Raw genomic sequence first — 27,433 nt, 5'->3', positions numbered from 1 at the left:
TATTTATCAAGCATCCCTTTTAATAACGGTCACCTGTTTTACAAAAAATGAAATACTCTGTTAATGAAATTAGCAACAGTATATAGCATATTGATTGTTGAGATGCCTCACCCCCCCCCTCCCGCTTTCTCTGAGAAGTAGTTACAGTAGAAGTAGATCTCGCTGCTCAGTGCGCCAGCCGTTCAAAGGCAGCGCTGCACTGGCATTAAAGTATAGCTCAACACAGACCTGCCTGCCTTTGTCGTTAACCAAGCATTTATTCAAAAAAAAAAAAAAAAAAGGGTACCCGGAAAACAGATGCTATAACATTCAGAAAACTCAGTGTGCGTGTGTGTGTGTGTGTGTGTGTGTGTGTGTGTGTGTGTGTGTGTGTGTGTGTGTGTGTGAGAGAGAGAGAGAGAGAGAAGGCGTGCTCATTTATATATGTGCGCGGTTGCTTGCTTGTGTTGCTCGTAAGTATGCAGGCTTTTGAGACTGTGGGGCAAGGGCTGAAAACAACGTAGTGTCAGTAGATTCTAATTGTTATCTCAGTCTTTAAAACACAAATATCCTCAAATTTTATTTCTATGATGGAATAAAAACCCCTCCTTTCAATGAGCTAAAAAATGTAGTAATGAAAGGGGAAAAGGGCCAAAAATCAAAACAGACAAGTTTAACCGTTGCGTCTATTCAGTTGCCTTTGCCCTTACGACTACTGAAAGTGAGGCGCGCCATCACAGAGGAGGTGACAATCATGAGAAACGATCCCATCTGATTGGTTCTTGGAGTGTATGCGGTCAGGATCAAGCCAATCCCCTTCTCTTCCTAGGAGTGTTTGGTCTTGAAGGGAGGGCGAGACGGTCACTGTGCAAGGTTGCTGCTCTGGATCTGGAGAGCACGCGTCAGATTCGCTGCGAAGGGAAGCCATAGGGGGCGGAGTTTTAAGAGGGTATCTGCGGTGTGTGGACAGCGATTGGCCGTTCGAAGAAATACTGACACCGCTTTCTCCTTGATGCTTACTTGTCCCCATCGCCCTAAATCAAGGCGCAGACAGAGAAACATCAGACACCATAGTGGAACCGTGTTAAGCAAAGGCAGACAATTTCAGGGACTTTCTCTGGAAAAATGAAGCATCGGTTGCTCACTGTTCGTCTTGAACACAAATAGCATTCGCATCTTTTTGAAAGTTTTACGTTTTTACTTGTTTTATGATGATCACTTTTTGAACTTTGAACTAATAAGCGCTGCTTGGTATACTTGCTGGAATATAAGTGAGTGGGACTCACCTTCTGCAGGCCCCGGGTGAGCTGTGTGTTAACAGCGTGTAGCAATTCCTGCAGCTCCCGTACGGTCTGGTTCAGCCCTGCAGACATCTTCTCCTTGCGGTCCATATCCTCCTAGAACCACGACAAAATGACATCGAGGAGGGCAGAATGTTTCCTTTAACTACGAGTACTTTTGTTATCACAGCCTCAGGAGGGTGTGACCTACAACAACAGCAGCACAGGGGGCATTCTGCATTAAGTGCTCCATTCCCTCACCGTTGGTGTGGTAAAGCTAATGTTCTGGATCAGGTCTGCCTGGTCCATCTCCTTTAAGATCTCCTCCTGGATCCGCTCCAGAGACTGCTGAGCCTGGCAGAGAACACGCGAAGAGATTGTTAGGGAAAACGGATGCATTTTAGTTAAAATGCATTACACAGTGTGTGTGCGTCTCCTGCCTTTCCTTCGGGCCTGTGCCATTACCTTGTACAGATCTCCAGCTACTTTCTGCCGCTCACTCTCCTCGGTCTCCAGCTTCCCTAAAGTCTCATTCAGCTGCGTCTTCAGCTGCAAAAGAAAACCCAAAAGCCAAGGGGTCAGCTCACTGAAGGGCAGTTACTGCAGCCCAACCCCCTGCTTTGAGGTGATGTTCTTCACCAGGTCTTACTAAACATATTAGTGCTCTTGTCCACGACATCTGCACTTTTAAATGTACAATAACGTCTGGGACCCGTGATGGGAAAGACCGGTAGTTTAAACTTTAAGGATCATTCTACAAGAATAAACAGCCAGGCAAAGTCTGGTGAATCATGGCTTTACCACTCTTATATGAGGTGTTAAGCTCAGAAACTCCAAAACCGAGACTCCATATAGCAAGTATAAAACTGAATAGTTGAGCAACTCTTCTATAACTGAACATGGGCAAGAAAGGATGTTCTAAAAATAAGACCACCACACAACCAATAAAAGACCAGCAAAGAGGTTAGTATACAGCAATTACCAAACAGGCAGAAAGACAACATTAGAGACAAAACATTAACTTTGTGAGTGACCCAGACAGAACGGTGCAGGACTGGGTTTGTACAAGTGCCTGGGGGCACAAAGGCTCCAAACTGTGCTTTGACGCAAAATGCAAGCTTGTTAGTATAGTATAGATACTATACTTTTTGGTTCTGTCACCAAAAAGAAAAAAAAAAAGAAGAAGATTTGAGCATTAAGTTTGTTGGTTATTTTATGTTGATAGCAAGGGGTGCTCAATCCCCTTCACACATGGGCCATCACAACAAACTTGTTTTTTTAAAAAGGTATAATCCATCACCATGTGAAGAAAGCTTTAATGGATAGAAACCCTTTGCTGTGTTAAGCAGAGACACAACCCAGGGAAGAACAGAAAGAATCAAAAGGAGTTCAGTACTCCAGAGTGCAGACGCTTACCAAATTCAGCTCCTCATTCTGTCTGACCGCCTCTGTGTACGAGCCATCGAGTTTGCCTTGCAACTCTGTCAAGAGATCTTTCAGCTGAAATGAAGTACGACATGTTTAAGGCCTGGTGTACGTGCATCCGTGAGGGGCGTTTAGAAGCAGACAGGAATGCAATACATTCTTGGGGAGTGAAGTGAAGGTTTAGAACTGACATCAGGGGGGGCTCTAAATGATGAAATCTCATTTTACTAAAATAAGACTGGGCTGTGCACAGCTGGAGGGATGTAGCATTCCCACATCACATTACTGCACGATGAGGGGGATGTTGCCTCCTTTGGCTGAATGAAACGAGTCACACGCAGGGTTGGCTCATCATGGAACACCAACAACCGTGGTGCGCATTCAGCTCGCACTTTACATTTAAAAAAAGACCATATTCAAAGAGTTTTAAAGAGAATCGAATACCCGAAAAACAAACCAAGTCTGTTCTGGTTCTGATTTTTTCTCGGTGTAGTTTTGCCGTACATTCGCTAGGCACCAGCCACGCCCAGAGAAGCGAGTTTTGTGCAATGCGGCACGCTTCCTTAAAGCATGTGAACACTCCATAAGGCTGGATATCGCGCAACACTAGCCATCATGTTTGACAATGTAAAGGCCAGGGGACAGCAGAGAAGACAAAATTGTTGGAAATATCAACCAGTTTCCTCAGATAAATCAGTATACACTGCCAGGACTCACACGGGCTGTGTGTGAAACAGCCTACTACACACATACTGGTTAGGCCCCAAATCAGTGTTCGTGAATGACACGCGGACGACGGCCTACGCTGGCCAAATATTCCAGTATGAGACCAGAACTGTCCTCGTGGTGTACCGTATCCCGTCATGCAACACTAACGGAAAAATCTTTCAAAAGTGGGCAGCACCTTCTGTTCCGTTCAGCGTTGTTTGCGTTTGTCGCATACTGGATACTATACTGCACAGTACCATGGGGAGCAGTATGCTAGTATGCAGTATATACTTAGTGCAGTATGCAGTATACTGCATGTAGGAGGCTATTTCAAACATAACCATGCTTCAGTAAAGTATGTAAACAAATCATATTATATGATTTTAGCCATTTTTTAATGAAAAAAAATTACCCTAACCTTATTTTCACTCTGAGGGATAAAAATATTAAAAAGGTCTTAAAACTAAAATTTACCCCATACCTACAGACACACATTTGATTTTTATAAAGCATTTTGGAAATTCGTCTGCACACCACTAGAGCACCATAGTAGTGAATAAACGCTAACACCAGCAAAAAGAGCTTTCAAACTAAAACAATCAGTTACTATTGGCAGCTACAAATGTTGTTTTCAATTGTATGGACAGTCTTTCCATGTAGGCCTAGTTATCAAATTAACATTGGGAAACACAGCCAACACGTGTTTCACATGCGTCATTCCATCTTACGAGGTGTTAGCTAATTACGTTAACATTAGCCAACCATGTTACTGACTATATTTAGGACTGCATTTAGTGTTGTCATGAAATCCTTTCCAAATTTCCCCCCGATCCTGATCACAATATAGGAAATTATCAATGTAAAATAGCTAGTAAAAGAAAACAAAGAGGCAACCGCAAAGTCAGCAGCTAAAATCAAATCAATTTTAGACAACTCAAACAAATGACCACAAGACGCAAGCTATTAAACACACACAAAAAAGACACACTGGATGTAGATTTTAAGGCTTCTATCATGCACATCAGGTTAATAATCAAGTTTACTTTGCATACCTCTCTGACCTCCGACACGTAGGTGGCGCTCTCACGCTCTGCTCTCTCCAGTTCCGACTCTAGGTGGCGTTTCTCTCTTCGCAGCTACAATGGGCAGAGGTACCCAAAGTTTAGTTGCGTTCGAAACAATAATGAATGACCAGTCAGAAAAACCTGCAACTCCGCATGGCTCCAGCGCCATCACTCCCTTCTCAGTAGCGTTGCGGAGAGCACACTTACACTTTCCAGTTCTCCGTCTGAGCTCAGTCTGTCCACTTCCTGCTCCAGTGCTGTTACCTTAAAGGTCATCTAAAAAAAAAATCAAATTAGTAAAGTCCTGATTACAAATCATATGTTAATCTGTAGTACTACATTAAAGATTCCTAGTAAAATTCGAGAAGAGGAACCGAAGTCCTTGAAGGCCATTGCGATGCAGAGAAACTCTCTCCCTGCTCCAACACACCCGATTCAACTTAAGCCAAGTCCTGCTGGTCTAGTTTGCTACATTAAGGACAGCTCTGAGGTTTGCAGCACAGTGGAAGCAAGACAAGACGTTCCAGGCTTCAGTCCTGTGGTTCGTAACGGTAATGACTGCGGCAACCACTGACGAGCCGGGCATGGGCGCACCTCTTTGAGCTCGGTCTGGGCCTGCTCCAGCTTCTCCTTCCAGCGCGACTCCTCCTGCTCCACGCTGCTCTGGAGCCTCTGCAGGATGCCCTCCTGCCAATGCGAGCAGAGCTACGTTATAGCCTGCACACGCCAGGGGTGAGACTGGGTGGGGCCCCCCCACAACACGCATAAGCCAGGGAAATAACAACGCAGCCTGCGGCCTTGGGAGTGGGGCGCAAATCTGTCCAAGTACGATACTCCCAATGTGGTCAGGCATTTAGGCTACTGGATAAGTGAACTAAAGGGATTGAAAGATTTAGCTGTTTTTAAAAGAGCCATCTCCCAGAAAGATACACTGCCTTTATTGGTTTATTATTTTTTTTAAATTGTAAATCTTATAAACCCATCTCACCGTCTCTGCTAGGACTTTCTTGTATGTCTCACAGTCCTTCTGTAGACTTTTCTGGGTCTCCTCAGCCTCTTTGAGCTTGTCTGTTAAACTCTGTTGACATCATTTGTAAAACATAACTGTCAGTACAAGCACTTGAACAGATAATCACAAGAGGTTTAAACAGCACTGGTTCAATTTACTGGTTCAGTTTCAAACAAAGAATTCCAGTTAAGAACGATGACTGGAGGACACCTTGGCATCACCATCCCCGGTGTCTGGTTCAGACATCGTTTCTGCTGCAACAGCGTGCTCGCTGACCTCTTGCGCAGCGCTCTCAAAGTCCAGCAGCCACTGCTTATGGTTCTGGGGGACGGAGACAGAGCGTTTGGCATGCATTCTGCTGTTGCGCTTTACAGACGTGCCTGTGTGCCCGCTCGAACTACGCACCTGGTCCGTGGGCAGGGGCACATGTGGGAAGAGTCTGTGGAGCAGCGCTCGACATTCAGCCTGAGCGGACTCCAGCGCGGACTGTCCCTCCTGCAGGGAGAAACACAAGAGCATACGCAACAGTTCACTCAGTTAACCCATCCCACCCCAACACGCACGTCCTCAGTGCTGCTGTGACTGTAGCGCCTATTTCTGTGAATGGCAACCCAACACCTTACACAATTTCACCAGTGTCGATCTCTTAAGTGGCGTTCCCTGAGAAGATCTATACAGGGGGGGTATCCAATCATGACACCCATAGATTTGTTCGTCATGAATATCATACACAGTCTAGGAACTGAGACCATGGATTGGCCTAACACGCAGACACACGCACCCATGCACGCACGCAAACCCCACCCCCTATCCAATATGACCAAGCCTGCTGCACCAATTGCTGTAACACATTTCTGAAAGCAGGCGACATCATAACTGGTTAAATGGAAGAGAGCTTATTTTATGGACTGCCTAAAACAAAACGTCTTCCTTGCGTCTTCCTCCTCGACGTGCACCCCTCCCCCCACCCAAAAAACTAAACAAAACAAACCAAAAAAGGGTGAAATGTCTGCTTGGATGGACAGTGTGGGCAGCCGCTTTCACTTTCCAGACGTCGTCAGGCAGAGCGTGTGACCAGCGCTTGGAAATTATGCAGCCACAGGCTTTGAGTTGAAGAAAAGTCCCTTCCCGACTGGTGACACTAACGCAACCCCCACCGCCAGCGCTAAACATCAACACTAAAACGAGAGGAAGAGAGCTGCCAGCGTGCCGAGTCCCTACGTCAGACGCGCTTGGCCGCAGGGTGCCCTGGAGGAGGTCAGAGGGCAGCGGCAGGGGTGGAGGTGGAGCGTCAGGCCCTCTGGGGTCTCTTTATAGCGCCCCTGCTCCATCAAGGATGGAGCGCGCTCACCTGAGACCTGAGGGGAGCATCAGCAAGCGTGGATGGAGCAGAAAGAATAAATTTTTAAAAATTTCTATGCTCATATCCAGCACGACCTCACTAAAATCCCTTTCGGTCAGTAATGATATTCCTGTCGAGGCCAAAAAAATAAACAACCCCGCCCCCTCACCCCATACACCCTAGGCGATGACGATGACACGGACTTCTCGTCACCCCCCGTAGTGATCTGCGCTAGTGGAGCAATGTTTGAAGCATTTCACATCATTCTACCAGAGTGGTAAATTCTAAAGATTCATGACAGAATCAGTACTGCAAGATCTGGAAGAGAGAGGCATGCTGGGTTGGGTATGTCGCATGACAGAAAAAAAAAAGGGGGGGGGGGTGAATCAATGAGAGCACTGACATGATAAAATGATTCCTAACCTACATGACATTGTTGAGCTGCACACTCATTTCACATGTTTATATATTCAAATATATCAACAGGTCTGGCTACATAAGGGTGACCAAAAAACCAAAACAAACAAACAACTAATACTAAATCGCTACCAAGTTTCATGTTAGTGCCATGCATTGCAGCCAAAATGCAATTACTACATAAACTAAAAATGAGTATGCAGCTTTACGTGACAGCTGATGAGGAGACCGCTCACTGCTCGATTAATGGCAGCAGTGGAGCTGAGGCGCTCTGACGCAGCGCTCGAAGGAGACTGGGAATGCGATGCCAACCTTCACCGTCTTGCTGAGTTTTCCCTGCAGCATGGTCTCCGTGGCTGACAGCGCCTCCATGGCGCTCCAGTTTTTCTCCCGGAGCTCCTGGTCAGTTTCAGAGAGACACCACGTTCAGTTCAGCCCGCGCCACATGAGGAGAGAACCCCTCAGGGGGGCTGGCATTTGAGACTGACAGCTCAGGCTAGGAGAAGCATTCAACCAACAATCACTTTTGTACTGTTTTTTAAAAAAATAATAATAGAATGGGCACAAAACTGGGTCATTATGATTCAGAGGTATCTGCAAAATAATCTAGTGGTTCAAGCTTAATTGTACATCCACAAGCTTTCTGAGGAATGTGGAGGTCCACAGAAGCTGCGGAGATCCACAGAAAATTCCAGACATGAATAATGTTTTAATGCTAGCCAACCAAATCAGAATCTACAAGGCACTCTGCAGTCTCTTCCTGCTGTCGCAGATATGCAACTGTGTATTACAAAAAGTGCACAGCCACACACGCACCCACACCCTCCCCCCCATGGATTAGCTTCAAAAATTAAATTAAACCTGAAATCTCCAATATTCTGTATCTGGGGAAAAAAGCTGGGGGCTGTTAAGATTTATTCTCTCAAGATCTGATCAAATGTATTTAACGGCCAAGGACAACGTGAGGAATTTGGTTCTGGCCAATGGTGAGAAACTATACTGCTCAAAACAAATTAAAAGAAGACTTAAAATCACAGGCCAGTTAAATTTCATTTATATCAATCTGTCTAGTTAGGAAACAAGCAATTGTGTATCTGTTTCTCCTGCTTTGGCGCAACAGCAAGGAGGACTGGTATCTACTCCTTTGTGCGAGGAGGAACAGTAGGAACACCGCCAGCGCCCTACAAAATGATATCCAGCAGACTAGTGCTGTGGCATGTGGTCAGAAACGTACTCCATTAGGGTGGCATGCGGTCCAGATGTCCTCTGGGTGGACCTGCGCTCACAAACCTGCACCACGCAGCTCGACTGGCGTTCATCAGAGAGCACCAGAATTGGCAAGACCACCAGCGGTGCGCTGTTCACTTCACAGGTGAGAGCAGGTTTGCAGTGAGCATGTGACAGATGTGAAATAGGTTGCAGATGCCATCTGTTATACTACCTCCAACATCTCCCAGCATGACCAGTGTGGCAGTGAGCCTGGTGTGGTTGATGGTATCCTTGGGGAGTCACACCGATTTCCACGTGAGGTTAGATATGGGGATGAAATCAGACCTCAATCCTGGTGCAGTGGACCCTGGGTTCCTCCTGTTGCAGGACAATGCAGGAGTGTGTAGGCAGCTCCTGGATGATGAAGTCACTGATGCTATTGACTGTCCTTCACTTTCTCCAAACCTGAATCCAATCGAGAACCTCTGGGATGCATTTCATCAGTGCATCCAACACTGGCAAGTTGCGCCACAGACTGTCCAGGAGCTCGCTGATGCCCTGATCCAGGTCTGGGAGGAGATCCCCCAGGATTCATCAGGTGCATACCCAGACGTGTACACTACTGAGTGACATTATGAGCTGCCTGAAAGAAATTCGCGCAATTTTTAACTTTGATTTTTGATGCGATTTTGAATCCTGCCTTAAGTGGTTGATACTGGTTTCCACTGACTGTTCACAATTTATGTCAGTGAACGTTTCACCTTGAATCTTTTATTTATTGAGATCCAATGTGTGATTTTAATTTTGCTGCAGTGTATAAACAAAAAGTGCAAAGTACTCGTAGATCATTTCAATTTTACAACCGTTGTTAAAAAGCAGCTTCACAGATATCCGAGTCCAAGCCCCAGTGAGAAACTGAAGGGCCACGGTGCATACGTAAAAAAAGAACACAAGGAAAAAAACCTCAAGAGGAACCAAGACTCAAAACGGGAAGCCCATCCTGCTCTGGTGGACATCAGACACCAAGAAGTACAGATGTGGAGCAGGATGTAGACATGAAATAAGAGTGCAAGAATCATCAGAAGAAACAAGAGCAGGCATGGCAAAGCAAATAATACTGGTCAGCTATTCATAAGGGTGATGACATGAGGAAGGAAACTGCCCCCATGTCGGGTGGTTTAGCCATACAGGGTCCTGTTGCACCTGCCGTAGGGGAGGAGCTTCAAAAGGTTGCGTCCTGGGTGTGAGGAATCTGTAATCATTTTCTCCGCCTGTTTCCTGGTTGGTAGGCATGGGAGCAATGATTGTACTACTCGCTGCAGACGGTTCCTCTACTGTTTAGTGGCTGTCCATGATGACACACAGGTTAAATTCGATCACTGGAGAGTAGAACTGGGCTCTGCAGCTTTCTGAAGCTGGAGTTGATGTTGGCCTTCCACTTCATGCATTGAGACATGGTAGAAAGCTTGAAAAACAAAGACCCAAGACTGTCACATTGTGAGAGAGAGCGGTGCTGAGGGATGTCTCTAAAGCCCAGTCTTGAGCATGTTCTGTACCAGATGGTTCTGACTGCATCATTTCAATTCCTCGACAACATGCAGACTTTTCACCATCATGGATGAATCCCACGACTGTAGTGTTTTACAGCTGGGTCCTTTGAGGTGCAGTCATTGTTGTAGTGGGAGAAGACAAGTCCCTGGGGAGTACCAGTGCTGGCTAACAGTGTACCAGAAGGGACTTCCCCCAGTCTCGCCTACCGTTTCATGCCTGTCAGGAAACTGGAGATCCACCGATACATGGTGGGCGATACAATGATCACTGAGGGGTTGGAAGAAAGGATTTCTGGTATAATGTCATTGAATACCAAGCATCAGTTTGCCTCAGCAGGAAGGGATGGTCTTCTGGAGTTTGCTGTGCACAAACTCCCCACACTGATACGGACTGAAAATCTGATTTTCACTGTAACTATTATTATTGTATGTGTAGTAAGTCTTGGATTGCACACACATCTTCAAAAAGATGATATTGTAGTGTTGGTCAGTTTGTCCAGGTTGCCAGCTACAGCTTCAAAAACACTCCAACCAGTACAGTCAAAACATTCATGCAGTTCCCGCTTTCCCTCACTGGTCCACGACCTTTTTGGGACACGTGCCTTGCAGATTTAAAGTTCAGACTGTAGGTTAGAGTAAGACGAACCAAACAGATCAGAGCACCCCAAATCTCCCCAGAGAACAGAGTGATCTTAATCTTTAAAAATCGTTGTTAATGCTCCAGTGTCATTGTCCCTGGTGAGACAATTAATATGCTGTCTATATTTTGGTAGTTTGTTGTTTACTTTTGCTATATTAAAGTCCCAAGGATTATGAAAAATTAATCTGTATATTTGTTCCAAGATAGTTATATGCTCAAGATGTGATATTTATTACCACTGCGACACCTGTGCACCATCATTTATTGAGGTATAACCAAACTTCAGCAGCTTTTGTTTTCCCCGAGAGCGCCATTACACAAACAGCTCGGTGTAGATGGGAGCCCAGCAGGTGTAATCCACCACCAGAGATGACTTTGCTGAGCCAGGTTTCAAGGTTTCAGTGAAACAAAGGGCAACAGAACTTTGCAAAGTCCATGTTTGTCCCCTTTGCTCATTCTGTTTTGGGCAAGGAGCAGATTCACCAGGTACATCGATGAGTGTGCAGTTTGAAATCCCAGTTGTCAGAGGTTCACAGATGTAGTGGCGCACTCTTGTTGTTGGCGCATCCTGCATGAGTCACAGTCTCTCTGTTCCTCCAACCAAGAGCTCCAAAAAAAACTTTCCAGGTTTGGGAAAACTGGAATGGTTTGCCTGATTTTAGGGAGCTTTCCTCTATTGAAACTAATCAGGTTCGAGTAATTGAACACACACAGAACAAACAAAAAGTACTAGAGAATGCTGTATCAAGGCACCATTTTGAAACAGTCAAGCACATTATGCAAAGTTAAAAAGTCTCATCCAGAATTTACAAGGGCCAGAGCTCCTGAAATGGCCAGGAGCTAGTCACGTGAAAACTGAAGCAGACAGCTCGAAGTAGAGCTCCAACAGCAAAGTGCGTTCACGATTCAAATTGTGACCAGATGACTCTCAGAGGCTCACATACAAATATCTACACCATCACCACCCATGAAGCACAAGGAATGTGAATACAATTTTACTAAAACATCAGATCTATTCAAAATCTTTGCTAGGGAATTTGAGAAGAAAGAGGGAAAAAGTTTTCAGAACGGACCCCAGATGAGAGCATCAGTCTTTCAATCAGTTTTAAAAAGGACAGCATGAATATTTTGAGGTTTTGAAGCACAGAGATTATGAAAATTATCATGTGTTGGTGACAAAGATCCAAAGCATTTTTATAACACATGATAAATATCACAATATTGTTTTTAACTTGAAATAGATGGAATGCAGCAGCACTGTAGTCACACCAAAAAAAACTTCTGAAAAACTGAGTGCAGTGGTTTTATCTTCAAAATAAGAGACAGATAGAGCAACGAGGTATATCCAGTATACTCCTTGGTATTACGCAGTTGTTGTTGTTTTTTTCTTTAAATGGCCTAAATTGTATTTAATTAAACAAAACATGTACAGTTATGTGCAAAATAATAGCAGTATGTTTAAAAAAACTGAGAAAAAGCTCAATCCTCATAATAGCATTTATTTCCATATACACAAAGGCACTGGGAGCACTGCACATTCAATTCCAAATGAAAACGAACGAAATATCAATTTTTAAACTGAAAATTAAGAAAAAAGAATAAATGGGCTATTCAAAAAAATAGCAGTGTCATTTTCATTTACAAACTCGAATATTTTCAGTATAAACTGAACGTCGTTTACAGATTTAGCTTTTCTGTTAATCACTGAACTAATATGTAGTTGTATAACATTTATTTTTGATAACTGCTTTACATCTGTGTGGCATGGAGTCAACTAACATCTGACACCTGCGAACAGATATTCCAGGCCAAGCTGACTGGACTACATTCCACTGTTCTTCTGCATTCTTGGGTTTTGCATCAAGAACAGCATTTTTGATGTCACTCCACAAATTCTCAATCGGATTGATGTCTGGGGATTGGGCTGGCCACTTCATAACATCAGTCTTGTTGGTCTGGAACCAGGATGTTGCCTGCTTTTTGATGTGTTTGGGGTTGTTGCCCTGCTGAAACACCCATTTCAAGGGCGTTTCTTCTTCAGCATAAGGCAACATGACCTCTTCCAGTATTCTGATACATTCAAACTGGTCCACAGTGCCTGGTATGCGATAAACGGGTCCGACTCCAAAGTATGAGAAACATCCCCAAACCATTATGCTTGCATCTCCATGTTTTACAGTCTTCACAGTGTACTGCGGCTTGAATTCAGTGTTTACGGGTCGTCTCACAAACTGTCTGTGGCCTTTAGACCCAATAAGAACAATCTTGCTCTCGTCTGTCCATAGAATGTTGCACCACTTCTCTTTAGGCCAGTCAATGTGTTCTTTGGCAAATTGTAACCTATTCAACACTTTTTTCTAATTTTTTTTTTAGCAATGGTACTTTACGAGGGTTTCTTGCAAATAGGTTGGCTTCACATAGGCGTCTTCTTGCAGTACTGTTGCAGTACTCGCAGGTAACTGAAGATCTTTGATTTCCCTGGTGCTGATCATTGAATGCTTCTTTGCCATTGTTGTTATTCTATGATCTAGGCTTTTCCTACCACGTATTTTGAGTTTTGTTTGCCATTTTAAAGCATTTGAGATCATTTTAGCTGAGCAACCAATAATTTTCTGCACTTCTTTATACGTTTTCCCATCTCCAATCAACTTCTTGATCAATGTTCTTTCTCCTTCGGTACAATGTCTGGAAGGACCCATTGTACTCACTGAGCAATGGCTAAAACCAGCAGGTACAACATTCGCTGCCCTCCTTCGTTAAATAAGGGCCATAACTGACACCCGTTTCTTCATAGAATGAATGACCTCACTAATTGAACTCCACACTGCTATTAATTTGAACACACCCCTTTCATTTAATAAGCAGCATGCATGTCATGACTGTTCATTCTGTTGGTTGCCCATTACTCGGCTGCACCTAGTCATGAATTCCCCCCTCGTTGTATTATCTTTTCTGCCAAAATCAGTAACTACATACATTACTGATGTTCGACAGCTATTACTTTGCACATAACTGTACCTGGTCATTGTTCGGCAGTACTACAGATACCCATGATAAGCTAAGAAAAGTGCATATCATCTGGTCCACCACTAGTAAAATCAAGCAGTGTATTCCCATGTTTAGTCATTCATCATCCTGCATCAATGGCAATAGATGCTGCAGAAATGTGGCCAGAAGATGTTGCCGATGATGGCTATGGTTTACCGTCAGACCAGGCGAGGTTCAGAATTACAATGCCCATGGGGACTCGTCAACAAACATGCACAGCCCTCATTATCCACCAGTAAACAAACATGAAGGATGTCACTTTTAAGATACACAGAGGACCATCACTCAATAAAAATCGATATATGCATTTCTATATATGTAAAAAAATTTCCCCCATCATGAACATTTCTAGGCTTTTAAGTGATGATTAACCCTAATGCTAAACTGCAGGTGGGATGGGGGGGGTATTGGTGGTAGTTGATAGGTGAGGGCAGAAAGCAGGTAGGACTCACATTGTTCTTCCTCCTATGAAGCTCTACAGTCTCCCTCAGCTCCAGTAGCTCCGCCTGGACATCACACAGCTGCGCGTCACGGTCTGCTATCCTGAGGACACCAGGCATAACAGCAGACATGTAAACGCAACCAGTGGTGGGCACAACATAACGCACCAGCAGACGTGCAAATGTAAGCGTGTGGAACACTTACGCTGCCAACAGTTCCTGACTGGGAGGTGCTGATGCCAACTGCTGTGATGGGAAGTATAAAATATATAAATGTAAAAAAAAAAAAAAAAAGAGACAGTTTTCGAACATGCTGAGCAATTCCATGCCATGCCCAAGCCCCATTCACTTCCTGATGGGGAAGCACTTGTACTTTCAACAACCTGAAAAATAATCTTATGACTCATGTGTCCTGAGTCAAATGTCCTACATAAAGCATAACTTGAGTGCACAAGTTTAAAACTACAGACAAAATATTTCAAGACACTTCTGGTTCAAAACGCGTCCTGACCGTCATCAGAATCTGCTGGACTTGGTCTGTGCGTATTGCCTCACCCATGCCTTCAGACGGTTTTAACAAATCCTCTTGAGCCTTCCGGTGTTCTCACCTGTTGCTGTTGCTCCACCTTCTCCATCTCCCTGGCCTTCTCCTCCATCTCTTTGTGTAGTGTCTGGAGATCCTGGTCTTTAGATGCCAACCTATACCACAGCACAGGAGCAGGGATAGGTGAGCCGACAGTGGGCCAAACTTGTTCAAACCGCGCATTCAAACATGGCTCCAGCGTGGCTGCGGGTACATACAGAGCATGGAGCTCCAGGAGCTGAGTGCTGGCATCCACATCCCTCTGTGACTCTCTGCTCTTCACCTCGGCTAGCTCTGCTAGCAGAGTCTCCATCTGCTGCTCCAGAACCTGTGGACAAGAACACACACGCACTCAAATTGACACAGGGCTTGCAAGAAGTCCCTACCCCATCCCCCCAAAAAAAAAAAAGTTTAGTGCTTTTAATGTAGTTGTAATTGCAACTGCTTAAAATCTGTTTTATTCACTATTCTTCAAAATTTTTGTTTACTGGGTTAATAATTAGATACTTTTTTATTACAGTTTAGTTTCTGTAGTTCTAGAGCAGCATGCAGATCCAGTAACTAGCAACGTTTAACAATTTAACATTGTAAAGCAGGATTATAAAGTCCAGTGCTTATTCACCATGACGAGACAGACAGGATAGATGCACGCCAGGATTTTCATTTGAGAGTCCACTCACCCACCCAGATGATGTTGCATGTACATGATATGACCTGATAAATGTAGTTTACTAAGTAAATGTTATCATTTCTCTGTTGCCCGTTGGCCTAGCAGAGCAGGGCAGCAGGACCTTTACAAACAGAAGGACCAGAAGAGGCCGAGACTGGGGCCGGTGTAAAGGAGCACGTCAGCGTCACGTAATCAGCACCCAAACCTGCATGGCTTTCATTCGGCTGGACGACTCCTCCAGTGCTGATGCTAAACTCTCTGCAACAGACTTAATCTTTTCATCCTTCTCCTGAACCCTGATGGAAAAATGGGAGGGGGGGGGGGAAGGGACAAACGTTTAATCTACTCGGGAAGCACCTGAAGCAGAACTGGTGGCACGTTGTCATGACGTAGCACTTACAGTCTCTGCATCTCGTCCAGTGCCGTGCTGGACAGCTTCTGGAACCAATCAGAGAGGAGGAGGGTGAAATGAAGATCTGGTTCATGGAACGCTCCAGCAGGGGCGTGCAAGACTGCTACTCTACCTGCTCCGAGACCTCCTGCTGCAGGGCTTCGACATCCCGCTTCAAAAACTCCTTCTCCTCCCTGAGCCTCTGTGGAAAGAGCATACTTAAAACTCATGGATTTGAACTGTTTCCTGACAACTTCTATGAGGGTCGGGGGTGGGGGTTTCAAAATGTGGAACAGGCCTCAGAACAAGTCTGAAGACTAATCAGGACTCTGTAGTGAAAACGATCAGTCTACAGCCCTCTTTTAATGAGCTGCTCATATGAACGCAATGGGAATATGACAGCTAACCAAGCATGGTGAGGATCTCAAAGAACTGTAAACGCAGCCATGAACCAAAATAATTCACTATGATTTATAGAGACAAAGAAAGCCAACGCATTATAACAATATGCTGGTATGCCAGTCACAAGCAAGACACAAAATCACACCTGGACACTACTGACCAAGTCAAAGGACTTAATGTCTATTACCATACACCTGTCCAAGTCAACCCAGCAGCGCAACAGGTCCCATGTGCAACCAGGCCACACTTTCATTTACTGCTTACCTCAAGTTCCTCTTGCTTATTAGCCACCTCAATAAGCCCCGCTTCCAGCAACGCCTCCACTGTCTTGAGCTTCTCCTCCCTCTCTTGAAGGCTGCCAGAACACGTGAAAAACTCAAGTCGTTTGGTTGTTTATAGAAAATAATAGCCAAAGCACAGCCCACATAGCTGGGTGTGTGTGGGGACACAGGCAAACTGTGGCGAGACAGAGCACGCTTGCTTTGGATGGACACCAGTTTTCTGCTCGTAATGAAGCGCTCTAGGGAGCTTGGATTTGGCCAGTTTCATGAGTGGTAGTTTCGAGTGGAACAGAACCTGTCTTGAAAATAGACCCTGAGGTGTGTTTTCGCATCAGAAAAAGATTTGTTCCACACACACACACACACACACACACACCTGTGTTTGAGTTGATCCATTGCCAGCTGGGCAGATGCCTGAAGAGAAAGTGGGAAAGATTATCAGAGGCAATCTTATCTATATGCATCTTATCTGTGTGTGTGTGTTGGTCGATGTGTGTTTCTGACCTGCTCAGCAATCTGTGCCTGCAGATTCTGGAGCTCTGCCTTCAGGGCCACGTTATCATTGCGCATGGCCTATGGAGAGAGAGAGGCGGAGTGTTCTGAGCTGCTCTTGTGTGGAGGGGCGTGCTCTGGCGTGGAGGGGCGTGACCTACCTGCATATTGTTCTCCCTGCTGGCTCCACTGCTCCGCTCGGCATTGAGCGAGTCTTCCAGGCTCTTCCTCTGGAGCTCCTTCTCAGCCAGCCTGAGACAAATATGCACATTTAGAGCTCAGTAAACAAAAAAAATTTTTTTTTTTTTTTTTTTTTAAAGAAGCGCTTGTGGTCTAGCTTGGTCGGTTCTGCTGACAGACTTCGTACTCACAGTTTTTGAAGCTCCTCCAAATGGGACACGGTGTTGGCCTAGAAACCAGTACAACCACACACACACACACACACACACACACACACACACACACACACACACACACACACACACACACACACACACACACACACACACTCAGTTTCCAGTCCCAAACGTAAACTGCTCTGTATGACAAACATGGCAGCAGCTACCTGAGAAGTGACCTGAGCCTGAAGGTCCTCGATCTGGACCTGGAGCGCCTTGTTCTCGCTCACCAGCTCCTGCCAACGAGACGTTCCCTGCGTTACCACGAGCACAAAGCGTTGGGAGCAGCCCACTGAGGCGTGACGAACCCACGGCCCACCTGCACTTTGGCCTGCAGCGTGTCGTCGGGCTGGCGGCTGTGCTGCGACACCTCCAGCAGCTGCAGAACCTTCTGCTCCACCTGCTCCTTGGAAAAGATGGTGTCCGTCAGGCTGCTGTGTAACGTCTGGATCTCCTTGTTCTTACTGCTCAAGTCGGTCTCTATGGCCAGGAGTTTGCTCTGCAGCTCTGCGGGGGGTGCAGGGAGAAGGATGAGAGGCCCGTGAAGGGGTTCAGGGCGTGCAGGAGAGCAAGTGCAATGCGGGGCAGGCACCTGCCTTGTTTTGCAGACTGAAGTTTCTCTCGCTCCGTGTTAACGCTGTGCAAATAGCCCTGCAGCTCGTCCCAGCGGCGCTTGGCATCCTGTAGCTGGGCCTTACAGCACCCCCCCGCCCCCCCGACACACACACACACACACACACACACACACACACACACACACACACACACACACACCTTCAACATACAGAAGTACAACTCGGCACAGAATCGCTGATCTGCAGAAGCTTGAGTACCTCCAGCTGGGACACGTTCTGCTTGTAGTTGACCTCCAAGCTCTTCCTCTGGACCTCCTCCTGCTGCAGCTTGCTGTTGGTCTCAGTGAGGTCCTTCAACAGGCCCGCATAGTCCGTGCGCAGTGTGTTCAGCTCCGCCGATTGCCTGAACACCACAAACATGCAGACTGTGGTCTGGCCGAACGCTCAACGTGCCGTAGACGTTATTCCTGCGCCGCTAGGGCCGCCCGAACCTCTCCTGGCACTCACTTGTTCTCCATCTGGCTGGTGGTGGAGCTGACAGCATCGCGGAGGATGCCATTCTCCTGCTGGAGATGAGTGATCTGCCCCTCCAGCTGCTCCCTCAGTTTCTGAAACTGAGGGCACAGGGGTCAATGCCACGCCACCCACGCGTCAAAAGCAATGCATGACGAGAGCTTGGCAATGCAAAATTGAGCTCTTATAGCACAGAAGTGATGTCACACATAAGCTTCCCAGTTCCACCAATGTCGGCATATCCTTCAACAGCAAAAGGCTATTGTAATTACATTCCGCATCTGACAAACTAAGTTGTTGGACAGGTGCCTTTTTATACGTCATGTCCAAGCAGAACAACGCAGTAACATTTCTGTGAATGACAGTTGTAGGATGCACAGGACCAAGTGTGAGAGTAACTAGTTACACATGCAAAAAGGGGAACCCGAACACTTTGACGAGCCGGCAAAATCGCTGCATGTCAGTCCTGTCAGAAACATTCAGGACATGCAGAACGTGCAGGCAGTTAGTGGAGAAGTGGAACTCTCTGAAGACACTGCAGGAAACCCTGAACTGACAGACACGTCAGTAAGGCAAGGAGAAACGAAACAAAGGCCACATCTGACTAACCAAAATGATGTAATTAAATGTTGTTCTGCCCAGGGAACTTCAAGTGTGTAAGACTGCACAGTGCAAGGTTCTGTTTTTCATTTGAACAAATAGGAAGTTGTGTAAAGTGAAAAATCTTTATTGTCTTTCACACCTCAGGTTTCGTGTTTGTAAAAATGTTGCTGCTGTCAGAGAAATAATTCTTCATTAAAAAAAAAGCGGGACAGACTGCTGAGTCTCTTCTGCATGAATGCTGAGGTGTAGTGCATCTTTACAGGAAACACTGCCTCCCTGCACTCCCCGTAAAGACCCCGCAGTAATTTAAAAGTCATATCCACCTGTTCAGAGCAACACACCATCTCTGCCCTCACCTTCATCTGCAAGGCCTGAAGGTCCTGGAAGCTGCCCTGGGCCTTGGCCTGCATGACATTCATCTCCTTCTCCATAGCAACGCGCTGCTCACGCACCATGGCCTCCGCGCGGTTGCTCTTCTGCTTCTCGGCCTGCAGCTCCTGCCTCAGGGCACGCGCAACACATGTGAGATCGTGCTCAGCACACGTAGCACGGTGAGATCTCGCACAACAGCCACATGCAAACAAAATCTTTTGTCAAGACGTCTGTGTACATTTTAACAATCACAGCCCTGCAATCAAATGTAAAGGAACAAATCTAGTACTGCTCGACCTGAATTAAAACCCTGCACTCTGGGGACGGGGAGTTGAAGCAATTTAAGTCTTTTTTTAACTAAGCGTTAGCTTCAGACGAGATGCTAGGCGTGTCTTTGCAGAACCTGGCCGAGCTGCTTGACTTGGTCCTTGGCGATGGCTGTCTCCTCCTTCAGCGTCATGAGAAGGCGTTCTTTCTCGGCCAGCTGCTGAGTCAAGGGTTCCAGTTTAGCCACCTGCAGAAGGAAGTGGAACAGCACAGAGGAGATGAGAAAAGAGGCGGGTCAAGGCAGCGTCACCTGAGCCTGGGGAGGGCGGGGGCGAGTTGTGGTTCTGGACTGGGGTTCCTCTCTCACCTTGTACCAGCTGTCCAGGGCATTTGGGCTCTTGTCCCGGAGCAGAGAGACGACAGAGACGATCTCGGTGTCAGAGAGCACCAGCCCACCGAGACTGGACAACAGCTCCTTCAGCTTCAGCCCAGAGTTCTCTGCATGCACGTGGGAGCACGCACGCGCACACACACACACACACACACACACACACACACACACACACACACACAAAAACACACACACAAAAACACACAAACACAAACAAACTCATCAATACCAACCAACCCACACACACACACACACACACACACACACAGAGAATTTAGTTCCTTCTGCTTGGTGCCAAAATGCAAGTATCTGGAAGACATCCAGACCTTCTTTAGTCAAGCTTTGCCCTGAAACGACTGAAGCATTTTAAAATAAGTCTACAGGCCAAATTTAGTCTAATAGGGAAGATATGAAGGAGAGGGGGAGACAGTGGGAGACTTTATACAGAACATGTGAGATAAGGACACGATAATAAATGAGCCAGACAGACAGACGGGCAGACACGTGAGCATGGACACGGGAGAAGGCAAGAAGAGAAGGAACGCTGGTTATCCGAGCAGCTGTTGGCTCTTATTCAGACAGGAAGGGCATCAGGCCAGCCAGGTGAGCACCTTTGTCAGTTTCGTTCTTCTGTTTCTTTCCGTGTTTGGTAGAGGCAGGAGCTGGGGGCGGGGCCTCGTCATTCTGGTGGTTCACTGAAGACGCAGAGTCGGTCTGGCTCATAGGTGGAGAAGACTGGACCAGGGTCTCATCCACTGCGCGTGCACACACACACACACACACACACACACACATCAGTGGAGTACTGCACTTCAAGGTATCCCATCAGAGTTTGAATAAAGCAGACCTACTAAAGACGTGATGGAAGCAGAACACAGCATGTGCCGAGTTTGCGGTCAGCTCTCTGCCTGTACTAAACGTCTGTTTCCTAACAAATCCCAATGTTCTAGAATAATCCACACACTCACACCTGCCCGGCCCCTGGCTGTTGTCTGAACACGTTTGATTTGGAGCTGCCCACCGGTGACAGCAGCCTCCATCTTCTGCTTCTTGCTCTTCCTCCTGCTGCTGCCAGTGGAAGGGGTTGGGGTGGCATGGGTGGGCGGGGCCACAGCGGGGGCCGAGTGGGCGGGCGGGGCCACGGCGGGGGCGGCTCCGTCCTGCAGTCTGAGCTCAGGCAGCAGCACGGGCTCCTCCTTCACTGCCACAGGAGACTGGTCCTGTCTCGCGTCGGCCACACGCTCTCCTGTGGCAGAGAACACAGTGTCGAACAGCACTAATCGCAGACTTGCATCAGATGAAGAATGACAAGACAAAGCTTTTAGGAAATGACCACATTGATATACTGACAAGGAACACAAATGGCCACCCAGCATTAAAAAAAAAATGGAAGGGGGAGAAAAAAAAAAACAAAAAAACAACAACAACAACAACAACAAAAAAAACAGGTTTGAGGCATTTGGAAAAGAAAAAAATTACAGGAAGCCAAGAGGGACAATTTACACTTTAATGATACATACAAGACGTACTCAGCAGGGAATTCCCCCACAGTGTTCACCATAAATATGTACATTCACATTACCAGTAACTCAAATGCAACTTTTTGCCTTAGAGTGGCAGATCTGATCTTTTTTTTTTTTCAGGGCTATATGGACACAAAAACACATTTACTAATCAGATTTGAGTCACTTTCAGATTTGGTCCCAGATCTGATACATATCCAGTCAGTACCGACTTCACGTGTCTTTTGCCTACGTGCACATGCTCAGCACCGTCAATGGCCTACAGCGGCAGCGTGTACCCGCTGCTGTCTTGGTGTCAGCAAAAGCCAGCGTCCAAGCCTTTTGTCTTCTTGATGCCATCATGCACAGCTGACAGAGCACATGCGATGGAGCTACTAGTGCCTCCGTTTCACTGGGTCTAATACCAAGTCATCTCGCAAACATGATGGTTTTGTTGGTGGCGATGCAGATGGCTTGTGCAAAAACGCATCAGAGTATAGACACGTCCACTGTACGCACATATCACCTGCTGTTATGATTGTAACCCATCGAGATTTGAGGACGGGGGGGAATATCGGAATTGAACAAATGTGGCTTGTAATGCTGCCTTAAGTCAGATTAAACCAAGGAGGCAGAACCCTTTGCCACGGACACCAAAGAGAGTGACTGCGCAGTGTGACGTGAACAGGCCAAGATAGCACAGCACAACTCCCCGTGTTGCACGTTAGTGTGTTTGTGTGCGTGTTTGTGTTTGTGCAAAAACACACTAACAAAACACCCGCTCGTGACAAGTTCAACAGGTCTCTTGTTCGCCAGGTTAAATGGGCAACATGGGTCAGGAACGCTAAGCAACATCAAAGAGCCAAGACATCTCAGTCATTTTCACTTTCATTTCAAGTGCAGTCGTGTTATGACCATTTGAGGCAAAGACGTTAATAAACATAGCTTTTGAGAAATGCAACAGTCACTAAACATTTTCTCAGATGTGCTTAAAAGTGTTAACACAAACACAAGGTCTCTCAGAGACCCTGACAGACTGGGGCCTCTTATTTAGAAGCACTTTCCTCATCAGTCTCAGAGCAAAACTGTACCCACTTCGCTCACACGCAAACAAGCAAACACCCAGGACAAATTTATCACTCGTTTATCACACCAATCCCAGCTATGCACTTTAGCCTTATAGGGTGCTGTAGTTCTTGGGTATTATTCACTACCTGTGCACTTGGCTCACAGTTCAGATGAGTTCATTCACCCATTCATACACGTCTCAGAAAATCTACTCACCATTCTCACTTTTCTGCTTTTTAGATTTCTTTTTGCTGGTGGTCTCTGCAGGGGCTGGGGGCGTGGCTTGTGCGGGCTGTGGGCTGGGCTGCTTGGCGAGGGGGAGGGTCTGTTCCTTGCAGACAGCGGGCTTCGAGCCGTTGACCTCGGGCTCCTTGGAGGCGACGGGAGGACCGGGAGGAGCTGGCGTGCCAGCGGGTTTCGTCTTCTTCTCCTTCTTCTTCCTCTCCCTCACCACAGCCGGGGGCTCTGACTGAACAGGGGCGGCGACGGCTGGTGCCACGGGCACCACCTCGGGCTCCTCGTCATTCGGGGCCGGGCCAGCAGGGTCTGACGCGTCGAAATCCCGAAGGTCCTCCTCCGACTCGCCACCCCCTCCGCTCCCTCCGCTCTCCTTCTTCTTGTTCTTCTTCTTCTCGCTCTTCTTGCGCGCCTCCGCCTTGGCGGGCGGCAGCTTCAGGTCTCGCTTCTGACGGGCTAGAACTTCGTCATAGGAGGTCTCCTTCATGAAGAGCCAGAAGAACAGGAACATGAGGGCGATGACGAGCGACGGAGCCAGGATGAGAAGGTAGTGCGAGTCGGCCACTTCGATCGCCATTCTGGACAGATAAGGGGGGGGGGGAGACACACACACACACACACACACACACACACGCAGTAAGCACCAACTGGCTCAGTCATTACGAATAACTCATGGGAGGAAGCTCACAGAAGCCTCAAACCAAACCAACACACTCAAAGCTCAACCAACACGCGACACTAAGCGCGAGCTCGTCTCGCCTCCACGAGATAACCATCAGAAATATCTTTCACTGACTGACTGTTGTCTCAGTGGGGTTGATGTGCGAGAGCTCCAAGTGTCTTACAAATAACAAAACATGACTGGGCTCATTCCAAGGCCGCTCTCAAAACACCGCTCTTAAAACACCGCAGAAATACCTGCTTATTAGTGTTATTTGCGCTCCTGGCATCTTCACCAAGCTCATCCCCAGCTCCTCCCTGCATCCTCGCGTCCCTTCCCTTCGTTACACTGCCTTGCCAGTGGGGGTGGCCCCTCTCATCCCCTTGCACTGCGATATGATCCTACATGCTGAGCACAGTAATCTGGGTTCGCTCACTGATCGGGACCCGGGGACTTCCGCAGCACAGCGCCTTATGTCGACCAAAGCTCGAAACCCCCAGCAAACGCAGGCATCAACAGCCATCTGTTAACAGGCAGAAATCAAGCTACAACCACCGTAAGCTCGGCTGAAGGAGCCATAAAAACTGCTACCACCGTGCCTCGTGGAGAGACGTCTCAACAAGAGAAGCACTTCATCATCATGGAAATCTGCCTTTAACCAGTGCATCTGACAGCTTAAAAGCCTGCCTTAAAAGCACTTTTAAAATCACTTAAAATGTTGATGCTATGAAGCTCCGAGGTATAAATTAGGTGCAAGTTGTCATTGGCACACAGTGTTCAGCTCCACAGACAACGATGGCATCACATGTTACTCCTCAACCACAGCGTGGCTCACGTTACCACAACAGAAATCTGTGGCCCAGTTTTACACATGGAAAGGAGCCTTTCAGCTCTTCTGAAGAAAGCCAAACTAATTATCGGGCTTATTTGAAATCAACACTGGCCTACAGCTAGCTCACATCAGATGGCTCAAAACATACACAGACTGAAAAGATATCGACACCGTAGAGCCGACGAAGCTTTCAACCAATCGTTAAATGACACCCCCTCGTCATTACTTGCTAAAACAAAAATTGAGTAAATATCTCAGGGGACAAAAAGGTTTGGAGTACTATGTGCAAAGTGAGGAGCTGACTGGACAACGTGCACCATCTGGCTTGTGCTCGTCACCCATCCATTTCCGTGTGGAACAGAGGAGCCAGGTACAGCCCTCTGAATTCTGGCAGGTTAAGAGTTCTTCCTGTCTATCCTGTTTGGCATTTTTTATGCAGAGCACTTGGATAAGGCGATTACCATAATACATTTAAAAAGGAACTTTTCACTGCAGCGCCTCAAGTCTGTATATCAGTGCTCAACTAATTTGCATGCAAAGCTGTTTAAATTAATTTAGCAGCCCTGATGAACTCACGCAACATAATTCCACCAAACGATACTCCTCTTCTACATTGTAAATTAGAAAAATATGGTTTCAAGTGTGTCTACATTTGTCACTTCACTCAGTTCAAAGTTCAGCAAACTGGATAAAGACAGGTGTGGTGCCTTAGTCATGTAATGTGTGCTCAGCGAAATCCGCACCCTTGTTTTAACTTTCAGTGTCACCGAGAGGAAAGTGAATACAAAGAGGTGGATACAAGTGGCACGCCTGCGTGATCTTTGCCTTCAGACGGACTCCCAGGCACCCAGCTCAGTTCCTGCACCCACACGAAGCTCCTTAAGAGTAAGGTATAGCCCAGCATCCAGGGGGCTCTGTGGCTAGAGACGCGGATGGGAGAGCAAAACTCTAAGGCCATCAACATACAGGGCAACTGGACACATCATCCGCCCCTCCCTGCCTGCTTTGGCAAAGCAGAGAGGGTCCTTTGGATGACCTGCCTGTATGTACATCTGGGAAAGTCTTATAGGACTGTGCCTTTAGTTAGCTCATCCACTCAGGGCTTATATGGCACAGAACCAAAAATAAGAGCTTCTTTCAGCCATCCTATCAATTTGTAATTAAATATGGCCCACTGGCACCAAACAGTCACGGCTCTGCTGGAATCGCTCGCTGGGTATTTGAGGGTTCATACGGAGAGCTCATTGTCTTATTTTTAAACGTGCGTGCACTTTACTTCCGATATTACTGCAACAGCAAAATCTCACTCTCAGCAGAGTAAGTAAACATTTTATTGCCCTGCTACTCTGCCTTCAGGCCCAAGAACTCGAAATTCATTACTCTGAGGTCTTGAACAGAAAGGTGCATTTTTCACAGGGGCCAGATCTGATACTTTAAAACACCACAAATCAAAGCTGACAACATGTTGACTCGACAACATGCTACCTCTTCCAGGACCACAAAGCCGCCAGCCACTGGGAGAGACACGTGACCTCCGAGAGAAGAACTGGTGAATCCACCAACCCCATCACTGCAGGACCAGTCAGATTTAGCAACCAAACAGTCAAGTGTTTATACACACAAGATTCACAGTTTGAAAGAATTTCAGGAATGCTGACTCAGTCTCTGTGGGAAATAAATTTCAAGACTGCCAAAAGCCATCTTCTCGGAGTGCAGACTTCCAGTTAAAGCACTTTGCCGTTTCCCTTCCAACTACTTGTATCTTGTATCTGTATGTGTCCAGTGCTGGAAGATATAAGGTCATAAGGAACCTGTGCAGTCAGGGAAGCAGGAACACACTTACAGGCAGTGCACATTTAGCAGCGGATGACTTTACAAGTGCTTGGGAGTCACAGGGAGGCTATCTGAACTCGTTTATTTCGGCTTTAAGCACTCTTGTTCTGTTTAAAGCCCGTTATTTCCAACGAGAATTTAGACTAACAAAGCGTTGTTAGAAGTGAAACGTTAACTGTGAATCCGCACTGAAGATTCTTAATAATTTAAATCCATTAGTTTCCACAAGTGTGTAGAAACTTTCTATGCCCGGCTATTATGTCAAATTGAGTTATTATACTTTATTAAAGCCATTCACCACTCAGTAAACCTAATAATCTGTTGTATTTAGAAACACTACAGTCTACTGAACTCCAATGTTTTGGAAACTGTCGAGACAAAATATTTAGTTTCCCCATTTCCACATGGAAATAGGCTCCGTGTAAACCTGCCACCGCAGGAAAGAGGCAAATTGAAAGGGACAATGCAACCTTAAGACACAAAGTCTAGCGATGCATTTTATCCCTCATTCTTCAACTAGGTGGTGACGGAAAAAGGTCAAGACATTTGACAGGAGAGTCCGCATGAAACCTAGCCAGACGGGAAACTGCAGTTCAGAAGCGACGGTCTAATGCTGTGGTTCGGGGCTTGTGAACGTAACATTAAAGCTAAAAAAAACATTTTAATCTATTTATACGATTAGCCAACCAGAGCTGTTCTAACTCGACCCAAGTAGGTTAGCCGACTCACCGTCTCTGGCGAGCCAGCCAAGCAGCTAGCTAACACAGCTAACGTTAGCTAGCGGTTGTGGTGCCGGACATGAGCTGTCGGCTTTACATTTAAGTGTAGTTGACCCCGTTAAAAGGCAGACTAACACATTAAAAAACACGCTGTGATCAGGTATAAGGTTAGTGTTCCAATTCCACTTTAAATACAGTCGGCTGTTCCCCAAAACATACCACTACTGAACCTCAGACACTTACCGCCCCGGTCCCTCAGACGTGGATAAGCCAGGCTAGGCTAGGCTAGGCTATGCTCGGCTACGCTAACTAGGCCTCCTGCGTGCCTAGACTTGCTTTAAACCCTCAGGTCTGCCACCGCCACTCGGATTTTGTTTACAAAACATTTTAATCGTGATCATACCTGCTATGAAATCTCTGACGAAGCCGATCACTGGTGAAATGAAGTAGCTAGCGTTGCTTTTGTGGAGCGCGATGGCCAGCGGCTCCGGCCCGGTGCTTGGTAGCGAGACTATCTCGTTTCGGATAGGCG

General features: G+C 46.6%; 1 protein-coding gene across 6 annotated transcripts; it reads right to left on the bottom strand.

Moving 5' to 3' along the window:
* Positions 1–27,433, bottom strand: ktn1 (kinectin 1). 6 transcript variants are annotated; one of them, XM_035532642.1, is made up of 37 exons: positions 27,305–27,433; positions 22,836–23,434; positions 21,020–21,295; positions 20,661–20,804; positions 20,026–20,156; positions 19,795–19,905; positions 19,376–19,516; positions 18,411–18,517; positions 18,162–18,306; positions 17,925–18,021; positions 17,648–17,835; positions 17,496–17,564; positions 17,302–17,339; positions 17,092–17,182; positions 16,943–17,011; positions 16,815–16,852; positions 16,422–16,512; positions 15,889–15,957; positions 15,765–15,802; positions 15,570–15,660; positions 14,913–15,022; positions 14,720–14,810; positions 14,317–14,357; positions 14,124–14,214; positions 7,537–7,623; positions 5,871–5,960; positions 5,676–5,786; positions 5,445–5,534; positions 5,051–5,143; positions 4,664–4,732; positions 4,445–4,528; positions 2,676–2,759; positions 1,725–1,808; positions 1,521–1,613; positions 1,266–1,376; positions 1,000–1,013; positions 1–890 (listed from the first exon to the last, which is right to left on the bottom strand). In XM_035532642.1, the coding sequence occupies exons 2-37, from the start codon at positions 23,431–23,433 to the stop codon at positions 692–694; spliced, it is 4,074 nt and encodes a 1,357-aa protein (XP_035388535.1). In that variant the 5' UTR covers position 23,434; positions 27,305–27,433; the 3' UTR covers positions 1–691. The 6 variants fall into 6 exon arrangements, with proteins under 6 accessions (XP_035388535.1, XP_035388536.1, XP_035388537.1 ...); XM_035532643.1 differs by having other exon boundaries at positions 15,765–15,799; XM_035532644.1 differs by having other exon boundaries at positions 21,071–21,295.

This window comes from Electrophorus electricus, chromosome 13, assembly GCF_013358815.1.
Source record: "Electrophorus electricus isolate fEleEle1 chromosome 13, fEleEle1.pri, whole genome shotgun sequence".
Taxonomy (NCBI): domain Eukaryota; kingdom Metazoa; phylum Chordata; class Actinopteri; order Gymnotiformes; family Gymnotidae; genus Electrophorus; species Electrophorus electricus.
Note: the sequence above shows the minus strand (reverse complement) of the source record. Positions and strands in the feature narration are given on the sequence as shown.